The sequence below is a fragment of the Lates calcarifer genome, unplaced genomic scaffold (assembly GCF_001640805.2).
Source record: "Lates calcarifer isolate ASB-BC8 unplaced genomic scaffold, TLL_Latcal_v3 _unitig_1633_quiver_864, whole genome shotgun sequence".
Taxonomy (NCBI): Eukaryota; Metazoa; Chordata; class Actinopteri; family Centropomidae; genus Lates; species Lates calcarifer.
The window spans coordinates 38,808-57,059 of record NW_026115662.1 but is presented as its reverse complement, the minus strand read 5'-3'; the positions used below and the strand labels follow the sequence as shown (position 1 = coordinate 57,059).

General features: G+C 41.3%; 2 protein-coding genes across 5 annotated transcripts in view; both read left to right on the top strand.

Annotated features, from left to right (window-relative positions):
* Positions 1 to 235: 235 nt before the first annotated feature.
* Positions 236 to 18,252, top strand: part of LOC108889763 (uncharacterized) — a 43,043-nt gene continuing 25,026 nt past the window's right edge. The window contains exons 1-4 of one of the 3 annotated variants that reach the window (XR_007809791.1): positions 236 to 321; positions 6,190 to 6,307; positions 6,525 to 8,552; positions 9,263 to 10,771. Coding sequence is in view for 1 of the 3 variants with exons in the window: in XM_018686387.2 (XP_018541903.1) it covers positions 6,208 to 6,307; positions 6,525 to 8,552; positions 9,263 to 10,491 (3,357 nt within the window). In the remaining 2 variants the exon portion in view is untranslated. Of the gene's footprint in view, positions 322 to 6,189; positions 6,308 to 6,524; positions 8,553 to 9,262; positions 11,114 to 18,252 lie in introns of those variants that run through there. The other 2 variants (XR_007809792.1, XM_018686387.2) reach the window with 2 other exon arrangements.
* Positions 13,352 to 18,252, top strand: part of LOC108889764 (uncharacterized) — a 29,570-nt gene continuing 24,669 nt past the window's right edge. For both annotated transcript variants that reach the window (XM_051067382.1, XM_018686388.2), the window contains exon 1: positions 13,352 to 13,481. The gene's annotated coding sequence lies outside the window, so the exon portion shown is untranslated. The remainder of the gene's footprint in view (positions 13,482 to 18,252) is intronic.

Below are 18,252 nucleotides of genomic sequence, written 5' to 3'. Positions count from 1 at the left end.
CCATCACCAAAGTCATATCAATGACAATGAGAAAATGTGGGAGAGATGGAGGAAACAGAGAAAGATGCACCAACAAAATGATCCTGTCAGGCAGGTATTGTATGACAGGTGTCCTCAGCTCAATAAAGCAGAATGTTCCTCTGAAAAGGAATGAGGAAATATTCAGCGGATAGTACCCTGCATTCCTACCTGGAAGGTAAGTAGGTTCGTAGGAAAGGAGTGGTGAAAGGAGGAGTTAGTCTCCCAGCTCTGTATTTAAACAGGTCAGGTATTACACCTGTCAGCTACAGCAGAGTCCTGCTTCCCTCTACAACAGGAAAGGTGAGTAAGTTCATATTTTCATATATCTGAAGACATACTGCAAATCAAATGCAACTCATACTTGCTTTACTTGGTTTGTCATGAATACAATATCTCTGGACATTAAATTATGGTTTATTTATTGGAATCTGTGAGAAACTTGGCAGTGCCATTACTAAGGAAATAACTGCTTTGTTTAAAAATCTTCTGTATGTGTTAATGTATGTCTGGATCAGGGCTTAACCTACCAAAGAGACCAGTTGTAAAATGTATAAACTCCAAAGAGAGGATGTTAACATCAGGCTGGGTCCAGCAGAACGTCCTAATACAACCAGAACAACACTGCAACTGTATTCTGTCCAGAATAGTTTCTTTGGCAATAATTTATTCTATTGACAAAATAAATATGATGCACAGTCAAAATGAAATGCAACACATAATCAGTCCACTCCACCATGTCGTTGTCATATGAAATCAGAGAAACCACTCCTTCAACTGACAGCAAGCAAAGCACAGCCAGAGGTGACCTGCTCATGTCAGCCCCACAGCTGACACACAGCCAAACTTTTTTCAGTTGTGTCAAAATTGTGTGTTTTTTGTCTCAATATTTCATCAAACCACTATTGTCGTCTTATCCTTTTGTGGCCCTATCAAGTGCCTCAGTTTCATACACGATCTCCTGCTAGCATCTAGTGGACATTTTGTGTTTTTACACATTGCTAACACTACTATGATTTTCTGCTCCATTTGGACCCAAAATGATATGTCCGAATGTCAGTGTCAAGTTTTGAGTGAATGTTTGAGCTTCAACCCAAGTTGTGTAACAATCACTAAATCTTCAAACTTTTTATTTCCACAACAACCTTATGACTTATGTCAGGCTAGCTGATCAACAGTAGATTGTTAGAGTGGTGCTGTAGAGCAGGAAATGTGGGGCTTTTTTGACCATGGAAAGGATATGCCTGAGCCACCTGTTGTACTGTCGCCCAGTGTTTGCACATGATGGGATTTGTTAGGTCTCTCTCTGTAAATATCATATTTTAAAGAGGACAGTCTAGACCTGCTCTGTATGAAAAGGGCCTTGAGATGACTTTTGTTGTGATTAGGTGATATATAAATAAAATTGCATTGAATTGAATTGTTGTGCAGCAGAACACAGAGGACTATCTTATAAACTTAAAGAGGTTATATAGGAAGAGACTTTGATAAATCAGATGGAGTCTGGTGAAGAGCCTTTTTGAGGCTGGTGGGCTGACATTCAGATGCTTTAGGTCTCAGCAATTGTTCTCAGAGTGAACTGGATGAGGTTAAGTTTAGGCTTAAAAGAAGTGACGCCACAGGGACAGCCGGTTGTGACATTTAGGCAGAGGACGCTCACGAGAAGGCTCCCAGTCCCTTTATTATTACCTTCTTGATTTATGTAGTGTCTGAAGTATGGTATGGTTTTCACTCTCTTAAGAATCTCTGAAGCTGCATATATGTTTTTCTATTCTTTGGGTTCATATTTAGGTTAATAGCTGTGAACGTAAATCTGTGAATGTAAATCTGTAAGTGTTAGGGATAACACCTCCTCTCTGTTTTTTGGAAAAGTGAGGTCATTGAGTGAGGTGCCAATGTCCCGCTATAGATCATGAAGACAACTAACATATATATATACTGATGTTTAGAGCTGTTAGGAGAGAGATCCATATTGGCTCGGATCCTCTCACAGGCTACTGCAGTGCTTGTTTTGTCACTTCTTTGTAATTAACTTCTATATACAAGCAAGCCAGTGTCAGCAGAGATCTCTTCGTCATCTTCACATCATCACCATCAAATATACCACTAACCACTTACTAATCTTTTCCTTGGAACTTCAACATAATCATCATATATTTTTTCATTTGTTTTACAGCTACAGATATTATGTTGCTTAACTGTTATACTTTTGTTTTCACTTTAAGTGTTAAAAGGTTTTAATAAATAATAGATCAGTGCTTCTCGTAGATCAAAACTTTAATAGGGTCGAATGGGGATATTTTTTGCATGTTCAAAGAAATATTGGTATGGTCCTAATTTTATTTCATAGATTAAACTCATATACCTCACCCAAAGCCTCTGTAAATGCGCAGTATTTTCAGCTGTCAAGGGGGACCTGTCAGGGATCAGTGCACTACTATTTGTCTTGGCCATAAAGCCCTTATCCATTACACTGAAATCACTGGCATCAAAAAGTGGAGGAGGGGAGCACAGTGTATCTTAATATGAAGATGATTTAGTAATGTATGTATCAGACCCAGTTTTAAGTGTACCTCATATTATCCATACTTTGAGGAGATTTGGCACATTTTCTATGTATAAACTGAACTTTAGTAAAAGTGAATGTTAACCTGTTAACAACTTGGTATTTCAATTATAGGACAATGCCTTACTGATCCAAATGTCTAGAAATGGCTTTAAATATCTGAGCATTAATATGACAATGGACATGCAGAAGCAATTACATCAATAACAATAATAATAAGTAATACAAACTAATTCTCTTAATTTATCATGGCTTTATACACCATAACCACGCATTTGACTTTTTGCAGTCATTATGCTTTGTTTTTGATATCATCCATACTCACCAAGCCAACCCACCAATATTCACCCCCTGCAACCCAGCAACCCCAACCCCAACATAGACTGGAGAACACTGAGATTACACAGACACAGTAAGCAACTCAAGAGCAAGGGGCTCTTGACAAAGCATCAGCCACAGCATTCTCTTGTCCTTTGCTGTGGCGTTAAAACAATATGATTGTAGGAACAAAAACCACTGCATCAGTCTGCAGTTAGTTCCTTAGTTCCAGACCCCCAAATGCCAAGACTGGTCACGTGAGGTCCTCAGCACCTCCTCCTGGAACTCCACTGGAACAACAATTTGGATAATACCAATAAAATGCTCCCCTTGAGGCACCCTCACCAGGACCTGATTTTACAGGAGGTAACCTCTTGTGGCACTCTTCCCATCACAGAGCGATGAACCAGCATGCTGCTCTGCCACCAGCTCACTGTGAGAAATATAAAAGAGTCCGGTATGGACACAGGGGAGGCCTCATTCCCGTCTGTACACTGCTCCACTTCTGGCTCTGAAAAGTCTAATGCAATACTGCAACCTCCTCCAGCCTCCACCTGTATATCAGGAGAAATAGAACAGGTAGAAATGACACCAGAAGAGCTGTCACAAGAGGGACTGACAGGACTGATATTCCTGGTGACGGGACGGATTATTGGACCAATAAGTGCTACAGGCTTAACCTGCGCACTACTGAACCCTCTTTTGATCCAGCCTTCACAGGACACTCGGCTTTCCAGTGCCCTCTGCCTTTGCAGTAGTTACTGGAATCACAATGTAATGGACTCTCTGAGGCCTTCTCTGACCATGGCAAGGACTAGCTGTCTCTTCCCACTGTTTACCCGCTGGCCGAAACCCACTGCCATCTCCCTGGAAACCAGAGTCATCCCAAACTCTGTATACACGATCACGTGTTCTTCACCTTATGTTCATTTACAAACATAAGAATATGACTGGGCACAGAGTTTTTAAATCACTCCAGAACAACCATCACAAAACTGGGGGACCGAGCATAGATTAGTGGACACATCAAACCCATGTGAAGGCCCAGCAAAACCTCCAGGAACCTGCCTCACACCATTCACATTACTTTAGCTTAACCTGTGCTCCTCCAGTTCCAACTTCTTAACTTCCATTTGCAGCAACAGTAACTCTCTCTGCTGTTCAAATGTTAAAACGGCACTCACTCCAACTTCACAAGAGGCGACCACTCTATACGAGTCTCCACCAGGAGCAACAGCAGGTCATTTTTGATGGAGAACACTCCCCTCTAACAGGTTCTCTTTTAAAATATTTTTCCTGTTTTCCTTCATCCATTTATCTCTGATGTCCATTTTAAAATGCTCTGCAATTTTCTCTAATTCCTCTCATGAACAACACTTCAGTGTCGGAGAACAACTCCTCTGACGGGCCTTTCAAAAATTCTTCTACCAGATCCATAACTGAGAAAGAAAAGTGTTAACCTTACCTGTCTGATTTCACACAAAGTGACAAATATCACCAGCAGCTTGAGCTTCAGAGATCCACACAGTCACACACCACCGCAGCTCCGACCCTCTATCTGCCTGACCAGAAACTAAGTAATGCCGCTTTTCCATTACACAGTTTTAGTACTATTTGCCTCTATTAAACACCTACTCGACTATGGTTGTTTTCCATTACAGTTGGGTACCACCTCAGCATGGGTGGGGTCATCATAGCAAGGTGGCCTGAAACTCCTGTAACGTCATTTGTATGCAACACAAACACAACACAATAATAAAAACATGTGGTTTCTGTTGCCAGGTTTTTAAAATGGTGGGTTTGATTCTTGTGAAGGAGTCGCTCTCATGACTCATCCAGTGACGTCACTCCCTGGCCAATCAGGGGCCTGTGGTCTGTTGACGTTACATTTTTGGCTTGAAGTAGGTACTACAAAAGTACCTGGTATCATGTACTACCACCTAATGGAAAACCCTAAAAATCGAGTAGAGTCGAGTCAAGTAGATCCAAGCAGGTGCTAGTGGAAAAGCACTACAAGATCCCCTCTGGTCTTCAGGTGTTATTTGTAGTGGGTACTTACGCACTACATCCCACAAGCCCAGTGAAGTGACAATGCAGCAACTCTCCCTGCAGCTTCAGACGTGCCCCTGAGAAAACTGCTCCAACCAATTTCATCACCACAGTGACAAATCCCCCCCCAGTGAACTCGGGGAATTTGTTCCTGAGCCAAACAGGGACAGAACAGTAGCACCTTACCAAGGTTATGTCTCCAGGACCAGCAGAGCCCAGTGGAAACAAAATCACCACCTATCTTGGCAACACAAACATCAGAATGAAACAAACAGATATGTCAGTACAGCCGCTAAACCAAAACAACCAGATGGCTTACTTACCACACCTGTCCATGTCTCCCACTGCGCATTCACAAAACCGCTGCACGGGCAAACTACAACCCAGTGTCGATGTCACACTGACACAACAACTAAGTAACTGTCTCACTCACAAAACTTCCCTTCCACTCATCAAACAATTTACTCCCAGCTGAACCAGCAGCACTACACAGATCTACACTGGGGAACAGGGAACAGACGATTGGCACAGCCTGGCTCTAGAGCTGTGACAAGGAATGGAGACAGTACGAGTTGGCATTTTAAAGTAAAGAATATTCTATTTACAAAAGAGTAAATTAATTAGTCTGAGACTTAGACTTAGACAGACTTTATTGATCCCTTGGGATGACTCCCTCAGGGAAATTAAGTTTCCAGCAGCTTATACAGACAAAGCCACAGCACACAGGGCAGTTGCAATGACAGTTTTGAAAAGACAGACAGGAATAATCAATCTAACCAAAAATACAATGCAACTAAGGATAACAAAAATCAGGTCGGCTGGAAACAGGAACCATCCCCAGCGACAAAGACTCCAGAATGAGCACACACCGGGCCCAGGTGTGGCTCATTCAGCTGATGACCCTCCGCCCACCGTCACAAAGGAAAACTACAGGAACAAAACAACAGGGACACCTAGTGTCCAGGTGGAGGAGTCATCATAAAAAGGAAAACACTTCACTTGTTCTTGGCAGAAAAACTGAACTGAATCAAAGTGAATGTGCTCCCCACATCTATTTCAATGTATCCCACTTCTTCCTAAATCTTTCTTCAATCTATTGATTAGGCCTTCATTTAATTTATGTGGGAAGATAAGAAACCATGTTTAGAACTGCCACAGAGGCCTAAATTACAAGGTGGCTTATAGCTCCTTAGATTCAGGTAGTGATGATTAAGTAACTGGGAGTTTTTATTTTCCAGCTGAACTTTATCGACACCATGGCCTCATGTGGTGAAGATACCATAGAGACTGCAGCTGTGGGAAGACCGTTCCAGCTCGGCATGCTGTATGACTGCCGGAAGGATGCTCTCATTCCAGGTCAGACCTCATGGATGTGTTGAATATCTCACTTCCTCTTACTGTGAATTAAAGAGTAAATAAACCAATACACAGTTTAAAAAGTATTGTGACACATACGTCAGAAGCTGCAATAGATATAATCTGGAAAACAGAATGTTAAACTGCTCACTGTTACACATTTAACTGTGGCATTTCAAGTCTTTGACTTTTCTCTGTATCATTAATTGGTCAACAGGTGTAACCTTATGGGATCTAAAGGAGCTACAAAAGAATACAAGTGTGCAACAACAAAATAATACTGAGTTTAATGTCACAGCATCAGATTCGATTGAGGAGAAGTCCAATTTGTTAAAGATCTCTGGCTCTCTTAAACTGAGTCTGTTGGGAGGACTGGTGAATGTGAGAGGATCAGCAAAATATTTCCAAGACACAAAGAAATCTCAGAAACAAGCTCGAGTGACTCTTCAGTACAACGCAACAACAAAGTTTGAAACACTGACAATGTCTCACCTGGCTCATGGACAGGTATCTCATCCTAATGTGTTTGAAGACGACACTGCCACTCACGTGGTCACAGCCATCCTGTACGGAGCTGGAGCTTACTTTGTGTTTGACAGAGAATCATCATTAGAGGACGAGACAAAACAAGTGGAGGGAGAAGCTAACCTCACCTTCAACAAGCTGAAATTCCTCACAGTAGATGCTGAGGCTTCATTCAACATGGATGACAAAGAGAGAGCAGCAGTAGAAAAATTTAGCTGCACGTTTCACGGAGACTTCAAGCTACCCTCCAACCCAACGTCCTTCACTGATGCTGTGAAAGTTTACAGGACCCTTCCTGACCTGCTGGGACAGGATGGAGAACATGCTGTTCCTCTCAGGGTGTGGCTATACCCTCTGGTGAAGCTGGATTCAAGAGCGGCAAGACTCCAAAGAGACATCAGCCGTGCTCTCATCACGTGCTCATCAGAAACTATAGAGAGTTTAAACAGGACAGAGATGAGATGCAGCGACCTCCTGAAAGACACCGCAGCAACAACATTTCCTGCCATGGAGAAGAAGGTTCAGGATTTGATGCAGATGTGTTGCCAGTACAAGCTTGACTTCATGCAGAAGCTCGGGTCAGTGCTTCCTTCAATCCGAGGGGGTGGGAAAGAGGAGAGTGTCCTTGAGGAAATCCTTAAGACTCATGAGAGGTCACCATTCAACAACAAAGACCTGGATCAGTGGCTAAAAACCAAAGGGAAGGAATCAGATACTCTGAAATCCTTCCTTAAACAGCTGGACAAACTAGGAGTGAAAATGGAAGACCATCTGGATGACCTGTTGTCTGATTTAGATGTCAGAAATGTTGTGTGCTTTTCATTTACCTCTGTAGACCAGCCTGATGGTTTCCTGGTCAAACTGTCCAATCATCTCAGACCAGCAGGAATGGTGGACTCTGCTGGATCCTCTGATCTACGGGACACGAACACAGACTGGCTCTCCAGTGATACTCGACAGACAATGAGGAAACAACTGAAACTGTTTGGAGAACTGAAGAAGTCCAGCAACAGTGATGACACCAAATTCATAGTTACATCAAAATATGCTGAGAGTCATCCTGGAGCGTGTATTTTCATATATGAAGACGGGTGTGATGATGCAGTCTGCTTTGTTTCTCCATCAAAACCTGCCACTCCATCCACCACTGCATCATATGACAGCTTCACAGTTACAGTATCTGAACCAGACTCTGTCACTGTAGAGTACACAGTAGACTACAGACAGAAACAGCAGCAGGACACTGAATGGACATCTCACCCAGTGAAGAAGAACCAAGAGACAGTAACTCTGTCAGGACTAAAGCCAGACACTGAGTATGAGATCAGAGCCACAGCTGTGGGTAAACTCAGCTATGCTGTCAGCAGTGATGTCTGCAGGGCTGTAACCCTCACAGCAGTTGGTCCACCCACTCAGGTAAAATACACTGAAGTGAAAGCAAACTCCATCACTCTGACATGGAGCAACCCGTCTGTCCAATGCTGTGAATCTGTAAAACAGTTTATCATTGAGTTCAGAGAGGAGAACAGCAGTCAGTGGCAGAGTAAAGAGACCAGAGAGGAGGTCTACACATTCACTCTGAACAGCCTTAAACAGGATGCAGTCTACTCCGTCAGGATGTGCACAGATGGAGGTGTTGGAGTAAGTCAGCCTGGTGAAGAACTCAAGGTTAAAACTAAGAAAGAACCACTGGATACAAAGAAGTCCACACTCATCCAAGGTAATCCACCAGTCTACCTACTTAAATTGAAACCAGCAGGAGTTATTAATCACAGAGTTGTAAGGTTTCATATTTGGTGAGATGCTGAGATACTTCCATAGACATGACTATGCATGACATGGTCTGCATAAAGGGAAACTAGTCCCCTCACCCTGAGGATCCAGGTTCAAGTAAGTGATTTGTCATGAAGTATGATGGACCTCCCACAGTCACAGTGTCCACTGGTCAGAAATGATATCAGTAAAGGATTTTCTCTTGTGCTCTCACAAAACCACAAGTTGACAGTTGCTATCAACTAATTGACTTTTATGACCCCAGATATTGATTTCTTCCATGGATTTTGATATTTTATCATTCACTCTTGAAAACAGTTTTCAGCAGAGTTGAGCACTGTCATAAAATGAACAATCTCCCCCCTCATATTTTATATACTGTTTCAAATATCAAACCTATTAAAAATCAATATGAGTTGGGGCGCCTCCATAGTTAAATGGTTAGGGTGCGAACCACATGGACCTCAGTGCTCAGAGCAGCTGGTCCCTGGTTTGACTCCTGATCCAGCTGGACCTTACTGCATGTCATTCCCCTGCTCTCTCTCATTGTCTTATCCAATAAGAACTTTAAATAAAATAAATAAATATGAGTTAACCTACAAGCAGATTAACAGAAAATAGATGACATCCTCTGTTTTTCTTTTTTTTTCAACACAGAGATGCAGAAAACCATCAAGATACCGATGAGTCTCTTAAACTGGGAGGAGTACCTGATTCCTGCACCCCTCTCTATCGCCATCATGGGGGAACTCGTCTTCATCTCCCACTGTGATGACTTCTCCATCAACAAGAACCCCCCAAAAGGTGGCTACAAGTTCATAAAGTTCCCAGACTCCTTCAGGGCTTGTCTTATGCAGGTCTATGACTCGTTGTCACACGCATTCAACGAGGCACACAAGAACATGGATCAGATCTGCATTCACATGAGCACAGTTCCTGATTACATGAAGGCTGCAGTCAACATTCTGTTCAATGGCACTGATGAAGTTATTGAAACTCCTCTGCCAAATCAACTGGAAAACATTCACACCATTCCAGACGAGTGCGTGACATTAGCAGACAGTGTTGAAAAGAAGTATGCTGATGTTATCAATTTAATCCAGGACCTGTTGGAGGCTTGTATCAATGCTGAACACTTTTATGGAGAAGAGATGGAAAAGGTCAAGATGAAACTGGAAGAAAACAAACTGAGGGAGCAGAGTGCAAGACAGCTGAGTGAACAATCCAAGAAAGCACAACAGTCATATGAGAAGAGTGTGGAGAACATGGAGAAGAATCAGAAAGAGCTGACTGACATCCTGGTTGAGATGCAGAACTGCAAAATCAATGAGATCGACTTTGACACCAAAATCAAAATGCTGGTCAAAGGTCTTGATGCCATGGGCAGAGTCAAAGAGCAGTGGGAGAAGATGGTGCGCTTCTTCCAGATGGTCTCCAACATTGTCAAAACCAGCCTCAGCAAGACAATGCACAATTTTATTAATGAGAAGCTCTTTGTAAAAGACCTCCTGTACAAACAGGCCTTTGAAGCCTCCAACATTGCCAGCCTGATCCACATGATCTCAGAGACCTACACTGAAGTGTCCAACAAGTACCTGATGGACAGAGTGAACAGCCTGGGTAAGCTCATGGCCATGGATAAGGAGAGACCAGAGTTCCTTCATGAGCGTCTGAAGCTGCAGGAGTCCTGTGACGATGCTCAGAGAGGGATTCTGCAGCTGGTCCTGAAGAACAAGAAAGAATTTGAGAGGCAGACCGATGCCAGGATGAAGAAAATAGAGGGTGACCTGAAGGCCATTCTGCCTGCTGCTCCACCTGAGGAGACGGAGAGAATCAAAGAGATCGTTCAGGCCGGCTTCAGTAAAGAAGAGGAGGATTACTACTGATTCAGGTTCATTGTTTACTGCAGAATCTAGATAACTATGGTATATCACAGTATGATACAGAAGCTTCACATGTGGGTGTTAGCAAGTCCACCTCCTGGTGTTGGGTCAAGTTTTTTCCACTTTGCTGTTTCCTTGTGTTTTATAGTGATCAGTGTGAGACAGTGTAAACCTGAGTATAAACCAGAGAAATCCTGTCTGATGATTGTGTTCATATAATGCACGTCTGACTTGGGAGAGGGAATGAAGTAATACAGAGAAGTATAATCAGAGCTAGAGATGTGTGTGTGTGTGTGTGTCTGCAGAGATAAATCTAATGTGTGTGCTGTAAAACATCAGGTTTTCTCTGTCACAGACTGGCTGCACATCTTCAGCACTCACTAATTTTAGAGAAGAATCATTTATTTCAAGTCGTCCTTTCTGTTCATCAAAGTCATTTCTCCTTGAAATGGAAATGTAATAGTTTTTGGTTTTCTTCTCTTTTTTCAGATGTATTTAACCTTTACTTTAGCTGCATGTAATCTGTTACATTTCAGTCACACTTGACTCTGGATGAGACTTTGTACTCTGCTTGCTGTGCTCAATAAAACTAAGTAGATCCTCTTGATCTACTGAAAAGACAGAATCATGTTTATCTTATTGGTTCTGTCACTCCACTGATCCAAAGCTTCTTCAACGATTGTCTGATACTTTTCAACAACTCCCTGATGTTAGAAACACTAATCTACAAGTAGATACCACGATGAGGGACACTGGATCAATCCTGACCTCTTATTGTCGTTCTAGTAATCCAGCAAAGTAATGGAGTACATGGTTAAGAGATGACATCACCCCTCCAATGCACAGTACCAAATGCTACAGACTGGCAGCTGAATATCTTTAGCACGTCACAGTTCTTACAACACATATATTTAAGATAATAACAATGACTGAGTTGAGATGATTGAATTTCTCACTAACATCTGTTTTATAAAACGAGGAGATGCTGTTGTCAGCGTAGGTACGACCATGATGGAGACTCATCTGTTCTTAACAAGTCTCTTCATCCTTGACAGAACAATGAGATGTGCTACACGTCACCAGTGTTCAGTGACTTTTATATATTCAGTTCATGTGTCAGCTGGAATATTAGTTGCTGCACATTTCTCATTTTAGAACAACTGTCATCAGCATGTGAGAAGATCTTTAACCTTAAAGGTGTGAGAGCAGAGGAAACACTTGATGACACAGTGAGACAAGATGATGATGATGATGATGTATATATCATACATCATCTGTTGTCCAGGCCTCATCATAATCTATTATACTGACTTCAGCAGCCATTAGCAGCAGTAGGAGGATGTAGAAACCGATTTGACCACAAGAGGGCGATATCTTCACCTACTGCTCAGAGACCTGACAGGCTGAGGTTTCTCTCTTCACTGCTTTAATGCAGGTCTGAGAACAAGCCTCACAAATTAAAACTCTTCATAAATATCAAACACAAACCTCCAGTTTCTGTACAATCCTCAAAAAAAACAAACAAAAAAAAATAAAAATAAAACAAAACCCACCAATCAGTTGAAATTAAACTGGACCTTGTCATTCTGGACTCAGTGGTTTGTCTTCCAGTTTCTGTTTTAGGTCAGATCCTGCCCCTCCCTCCTGCTCTGCAGTAACACTCTCTCCACCTTTTCCCCTCACCTGATTCCCCACACCCAGCTCTCTGTCAGACTCTGCCCTCCCAGCTGTAACTCTGACTTTCCATGTTAGCTGTCCCCGTCTCTTTCTGACCTCCTGTCTGCTTGAGGACGATGCCTTTCAGGGCCTCCTTTGTCCTGTTACCTGGTGTGTTTACCTGCCTGTTGCTGACTTCATCCCTCACCTGTCTCCTCTTACCTGCCACCCTCTGCATCTCTGAGAGTAAAGCTGAGCTGTTTCAGCTGTCACACAGTGTCTGGATATAGTGACAGTACAGACTGATTGCTGTGCACTAACATATAATGTGAAGTATGAATTCATGTGTTTCTGACACAGTCTTTATTCTGAGCTTCATTAACATCATTTTTACTGGTTTAACATTGTGTTTTCAGTTTGTGCCTCATGTTTCAGCTGAACTCAGTCACAGAAGTCTCCATCAGTTTCTCTGAAACATAATAAACCAGTGATGTTTAAAAAAAACCCAGAAGGCTCTTTAAAAACACTTCCTGCTGTTCTGGAGGTATGTTCAGATCAGAACATTACAGTATATATATACTGTACTTGATAATACTGCCACAGTACCAACATGTCACCACCTTGTTCTACACACATTGCTGATTAAGGCTGTGGATAAATTGCATCAACCAGCTGTGAACATGCTCAGCAACATTGTCTGTTGCTTTAGAAAAGAGGCTGAATAAAATGTATTTGTAGGTATTTAACTTATTGTTGTGTCTACTGTGGTAGACTGCTTTACATTTACACATTCAGTTTTAACTAATGAAAATAATACATTGATTAATAATGAGGAAAAGCCTGTTTCCACACACACTTATACAATCTGTCATACCTCTGGACGTGTAAAGTTATGGCTACTTCACACTGCATCTGTAAGATAATGTCTTTTCAGTAGCTGTTCACAGTCGTGGACACTGAAGGCCTTTGACAGACAAACTGCTGCCACTGATCTGTGTCTGCAGAATCTAAGAAAACAGTTCACCCTCAGTGCTTTGAGGTCATGTACGTTATATACAAATGCACAAGTGTGGTGATCTGATCACACCATTTCTGAGAAGTCAGTCTGATTCTCCTCTGCAACACAGGAACTCCTCCTCTGATAAACAGAGAGGAGATAAGGTAGCTCCACTTCTTCTGTCCACTTTCACTTTCACTTTAGCTGACGTGCAGAGGAGAATCAGGCTGACTTCCCAGAAATGCTGTGACCAGAATATTACACTGCTGAGATTATATAACGGGATATAAAATCTTAAACCTGCAGAGCAGCTTCGACTGAACACACACACCTTCTCACTGTAAGTATACTGTTCTGTTGTTTTTATCTAATTATTAAATTATTACTTCAGCCAAAATTGACCTGGAATGTACCCACTGTTGCAGCAAGCCTACAATAACCTGTAAAATATTCCCGCTTAACCAAAATAACCCAGAATGCAAAACAATCTATGGTGATAGAAAACCAAGAAAACAAACACCTATAGTAACATATAATTAAACCACAGGGTTCAGAAAGTTGATTTATGTTCATATAAAGATCAGTGGTAGATTATTGCAGATACAGAATCAATGCATATCAAATCAAATGACTAATCTTTGAGGGTGGAATTCAAAAACAACATCAATAAAAAATACAGTATTTAATGCAGTTACTTTTTAAGCTTATTACATTACATGACTGAAAAATCAAGGACACATGACTGATGTAACCTTTGGCTGTGTCTAATATCTGGGTGTGTAGACATTTATGTAGATGGAGCAAATGTCCACAGCACTTAATCCAAAGGCTGATACAGAATTTACAGCTGTGATTATTAGTTAGCTTGAAAATTCAGATGAATTATTTCTTCATTGGTCCATGGGGTGGATTGACAAACTACCCACTGGTGTTTAAGTAATTAAGTAAGTAATGTTAATGTTTCTAATGCAGGATTTTTATAATGTGCTATTTCTATTTTTACCAAAGTAAAACAAATCAGAAAACTTCTCCCACCACTGCCATTTATTCTGAATGACTGGTAACACTTTCTGTGAAGGTTGTGTCTCTGAGACATTATAAGACATAAGACACAAGATATTACAACACATGTATAAAAGTAAACCTCTCAGTAAATGTTTCTTATCATGCACAACTTAAAACATGATTTATAAAGTATTATAAGTGGTGGATATACTGTTTTATACCTCTGACATGGATTGAGTTTAAAGTCCCAAACCACTGGGCCGTGATCTTCAGCCTGATTCAGGTGTTCAAAAATTATCAGGAGTCGGCAGTGTCCAAGGCAGCAGAGTTTATTTGTCGAAAAAGAAACCCGAGAACAGTTCACAGTGCACACAAGATACACCAGAAGAGCCCCAAACTGTACTGGCTCTGTCCCTCTTTTATACAGTTTTGGCTGTGACTTTCCACACCTCTCTGATTATTTTACTGTTCTGTCCAATTTACACCATTAAAACACTGGTTCATTTAAATGTCCATCCTTGGACACCTCATTAAAATACACTATTAGCTTATCATCAAGGCCACTGTCTTCTGGAAAGCACCTGGGCTTTTCTTCTGGCTGCACTCCAGCTTACAGGGTCATGCCAGGGCAGACCCTGTCCTCTTTTGGCCTTTTCTCTCTCTGCTTTACTCCATTATGTTCTGGCCTGTTCTGGTTACATTTTTTAAAAAACTAAGTTACCTTTTATTTTTACACCATTATTTCTTAACTCTTCCTTGATTCATTTTTTTTCACACAAAATGTCACGACTAGGCTTGGAACCCCAATAGCAGAACACAGGCTTTAAGACAAACAACGTTTATTTAGGAATTGGTGGTGAAAAGGGGTCAGGATAGTGCTGGTCCAGAGAGGGGTGCTGCGGCAAGTGAAGGAGTCCAGGGGTGGGGAAAGGTTGTGCTGCTGTTGGTGCTGGTCCCGATGGAGAATATGAGTGGCAGGCAGACTGGAGGGAATGGCAGGTAGGCTGGTAGGCAGGCAGGCAGGCAAAAACAGAACAGAGAACACAGGGTAAGTAATGAACAGACTAGTACTTTAGCAGTAGCTGGCGTAAAACTAGAAGAGCCGAACTTCTCTCTAGACAAACCATGAACAGGAGTGACAATCCGGCAGGGACTGAAGGCAGGAGCAGGGATTAAGTACATCCTGGGTGATGGGCTGATAGGAAACAGGTGAGCTTGATCGTAGAGGCACGGCAGGTGTGGAGTGGCAGATCCAGCAGGAGAGACAGAGAGCAAGGGGGAGGGGCAGGCAACACAGAGAGACAAACAGACAGACAGGTCAAGGAGCTGACCTCGTGACACAAAATATGCATGCAGTGAACACTAACATCTACTCTCACATGGTGGCCTTTAACACACATATATCACATGTTTTCTTTGAACAGTAAATACTGATAATACCATTTCCACATATTTCTTTAAAATCACTAGCTTATTCCAGTACTTCACTTCACTCTTTGCACATCACATACCTGTTGACCAACTATACACTACACCTCCAGTATTCATAATGCTTCATACCTCCATGCCAAATGACAACAGTATTTGAAAGAAGAATCTGTCCTGAGTTACACTTTATAACCATCATAACTTTAGCCAGTTTTTTAAGAGACGTGGAGAACTGCACTAACGTATCCTAACAGATCATAAATTCTACATTTCTGAAATGGAATAATGTCTATATCCCTGAGTGATTCTCGCTTCTTAGTTTGGTTTGGTTTGTCTCTGGTGTTTTTACTTGTCTTTTCTCCTGTGTATATATAATCCTGTCTCTCTGCTGTTCAGTGTAGAGTCTTGTATTGTTTGTGCTTGTTCACCTGTGTTGTGTGATGATCTCTTGTTAGTCTGTGTTTTCCTACCACCCAGTGTAGTGGACTGGTTGCATTTGGATCCTTGAGTTTTGGGTTTTTGGACTTGGACTTCATCTACCTAAAGACTGTAAAAGACCTCCTTTTGTTATTAAAGCCGCCCCTTACTGACACTCACCCTAGCCCCTAAATGCAACTAAATTTTAATTAACAGACAAAGACACCATTACACCAAACACAGAGGCTAATGGTACGAGACTGAGGTAGTGTTAGGTAATTACCCAGGATAGGTATGAACATTCAACAGAGAGTGAAGTAAGGTGTTGCTGTGAGTGAGTATTTAGGCTCATCCAACCTACACTGGGTGAATAAATAGAAACTAACAGAGTCTCTTTAGAAACCAGAATCAGTGCAGTCCCAGTTTAAGGTTGTTATCCACTGGTGAGGAAAGTTTGAAAAGGGTTTATTTACAAGTGAAGGTTAGTTAATTTGGAAAAGTGTCTGGGCTGAAAACATAAAACTTTAGTAACATGCTACTGTAGATAAAAACAATACAAAAACATTGAGTGTCTGTATTCCTAACCAAACATTGTATTCTACGTACACTACAGGCCAAAAGTTTGAAAGCAAGATCAAATTTCAGCAAAAAAACATCATAGTTTCATTGGTATACATTGCAACAAAATACACATGATTATTATTTAAAGAGTCACTTATCAGAATACATTTTTACTATAATTATCAGGTATTTGGGTTTTTCTTGCTTAGACTTTTTTTTTTTCAAAGTAACCTCCTCTGGCTTTAACAACAGCCTGGCATATACGAGGCATTCGTCCTACAAGCTTTTTAAGGTAAAAAATAAAATTCCAAACTTTCTTAAGTCCATCAGTGAGAGACTGCTGAGTCATGGGACGCACTTTTCTGACTGATCGATCCAATTCGTCCCACACCAGCTCAATTGGACAGAGGTCTGGGGACTGAGGGGGCAAACCATCTTTCAAACAACACCTTCCTTTTCTTTTTTGTCTTGCAACCCAGACAGAGCTTGCTGCAAAACAAACTTTTGACCCACAAGTCTTAGTCCAGATGGAACTGCATGATGCTGGAGGATGGAGTGGTACTGTTCCTTCTTCGTGATACCCTTTACTTCAAACAAATCTCCTACCCTATCACCTGCAAAACATCCCCATGACATGGCACTACCACCTCCATGCTCTATTGTTGGTTTTACACATGGTGACGTTCACCGGTTTATCTGCGGACATAGACTCTACGATTTGAACCAAATAGTTTTCAAATGTTTTTAGTCATCATAGGTCCAATTTTTCTGTGCTTTTGCCCACTCATGTCTCTTTTTCTTGTTCTGTGGATGAAGTAGTGTTTTTTTGCAAATACAAAACCCTTCAGACCAGCCTTTCTCAAACGTCTTTTCACAGTTGTCAGAGATATGGGTTTTGACCTGGTCATGTTCATTTCTTCCCTTATTTGTGGTGCTGTTTTTTGCTGATCTCTCTTACTGGTGACAATGATATGTTTATCTTCTGTTTTGTAGTAACCATCTTTCTTCCAGACCTTTTTCTATCATCATAACTTTCTTCTAGTCTCTTCGGGATGTAGTGAACTCCTTTTTTGGACACCATTAGGCGTTTTGCAATTTCTCTCTCAGCGTATCCCTATTTCTTCAATGTACAAAATCTGTGCTCTTGTTTCTTTACTCGGCTGTTGCTTTCTAGCCATTTCTGTCAGAGATATGAAGACAGTTGAGATTTATTGGGATTTTTGTGTGCTAACTCTCAAAAGCCAAAGAGCTAAAGTGAATAATGCAAACTGTCAATTGTTTTTTACTTTTGCACTGAAGTTGTGACTCTGAAAGTCTGATCATGCAGTAATTACATTCCAAAAGCCATAGAACTCATACTGGTTTTAAAGAAAGGCATTCTGAACAGAAACTTGCTTCTAAATGTTTGGACTTTAGTGTATTCGTAAAAATTGCTGTCTTGTGCTGTAACAGTCATCATGTCTTCTAGCATTGCTGTTAGCTTATACAAAACTAAATCAAACATAATCTTTACCCAGATAATCACTAATATATGTTTTTAACCTGTCTAATATCAAGTAAATCAATTTACATCATTGCCTCTGTAATGGATTACTTTGGAAGCAAAAGGATTACTCTCAGAACATACACAACATGTCTATCAAGTAGAACTAAACAGGATTTCCCTAACCCATGACATAAACATATTATGCTCACCACTT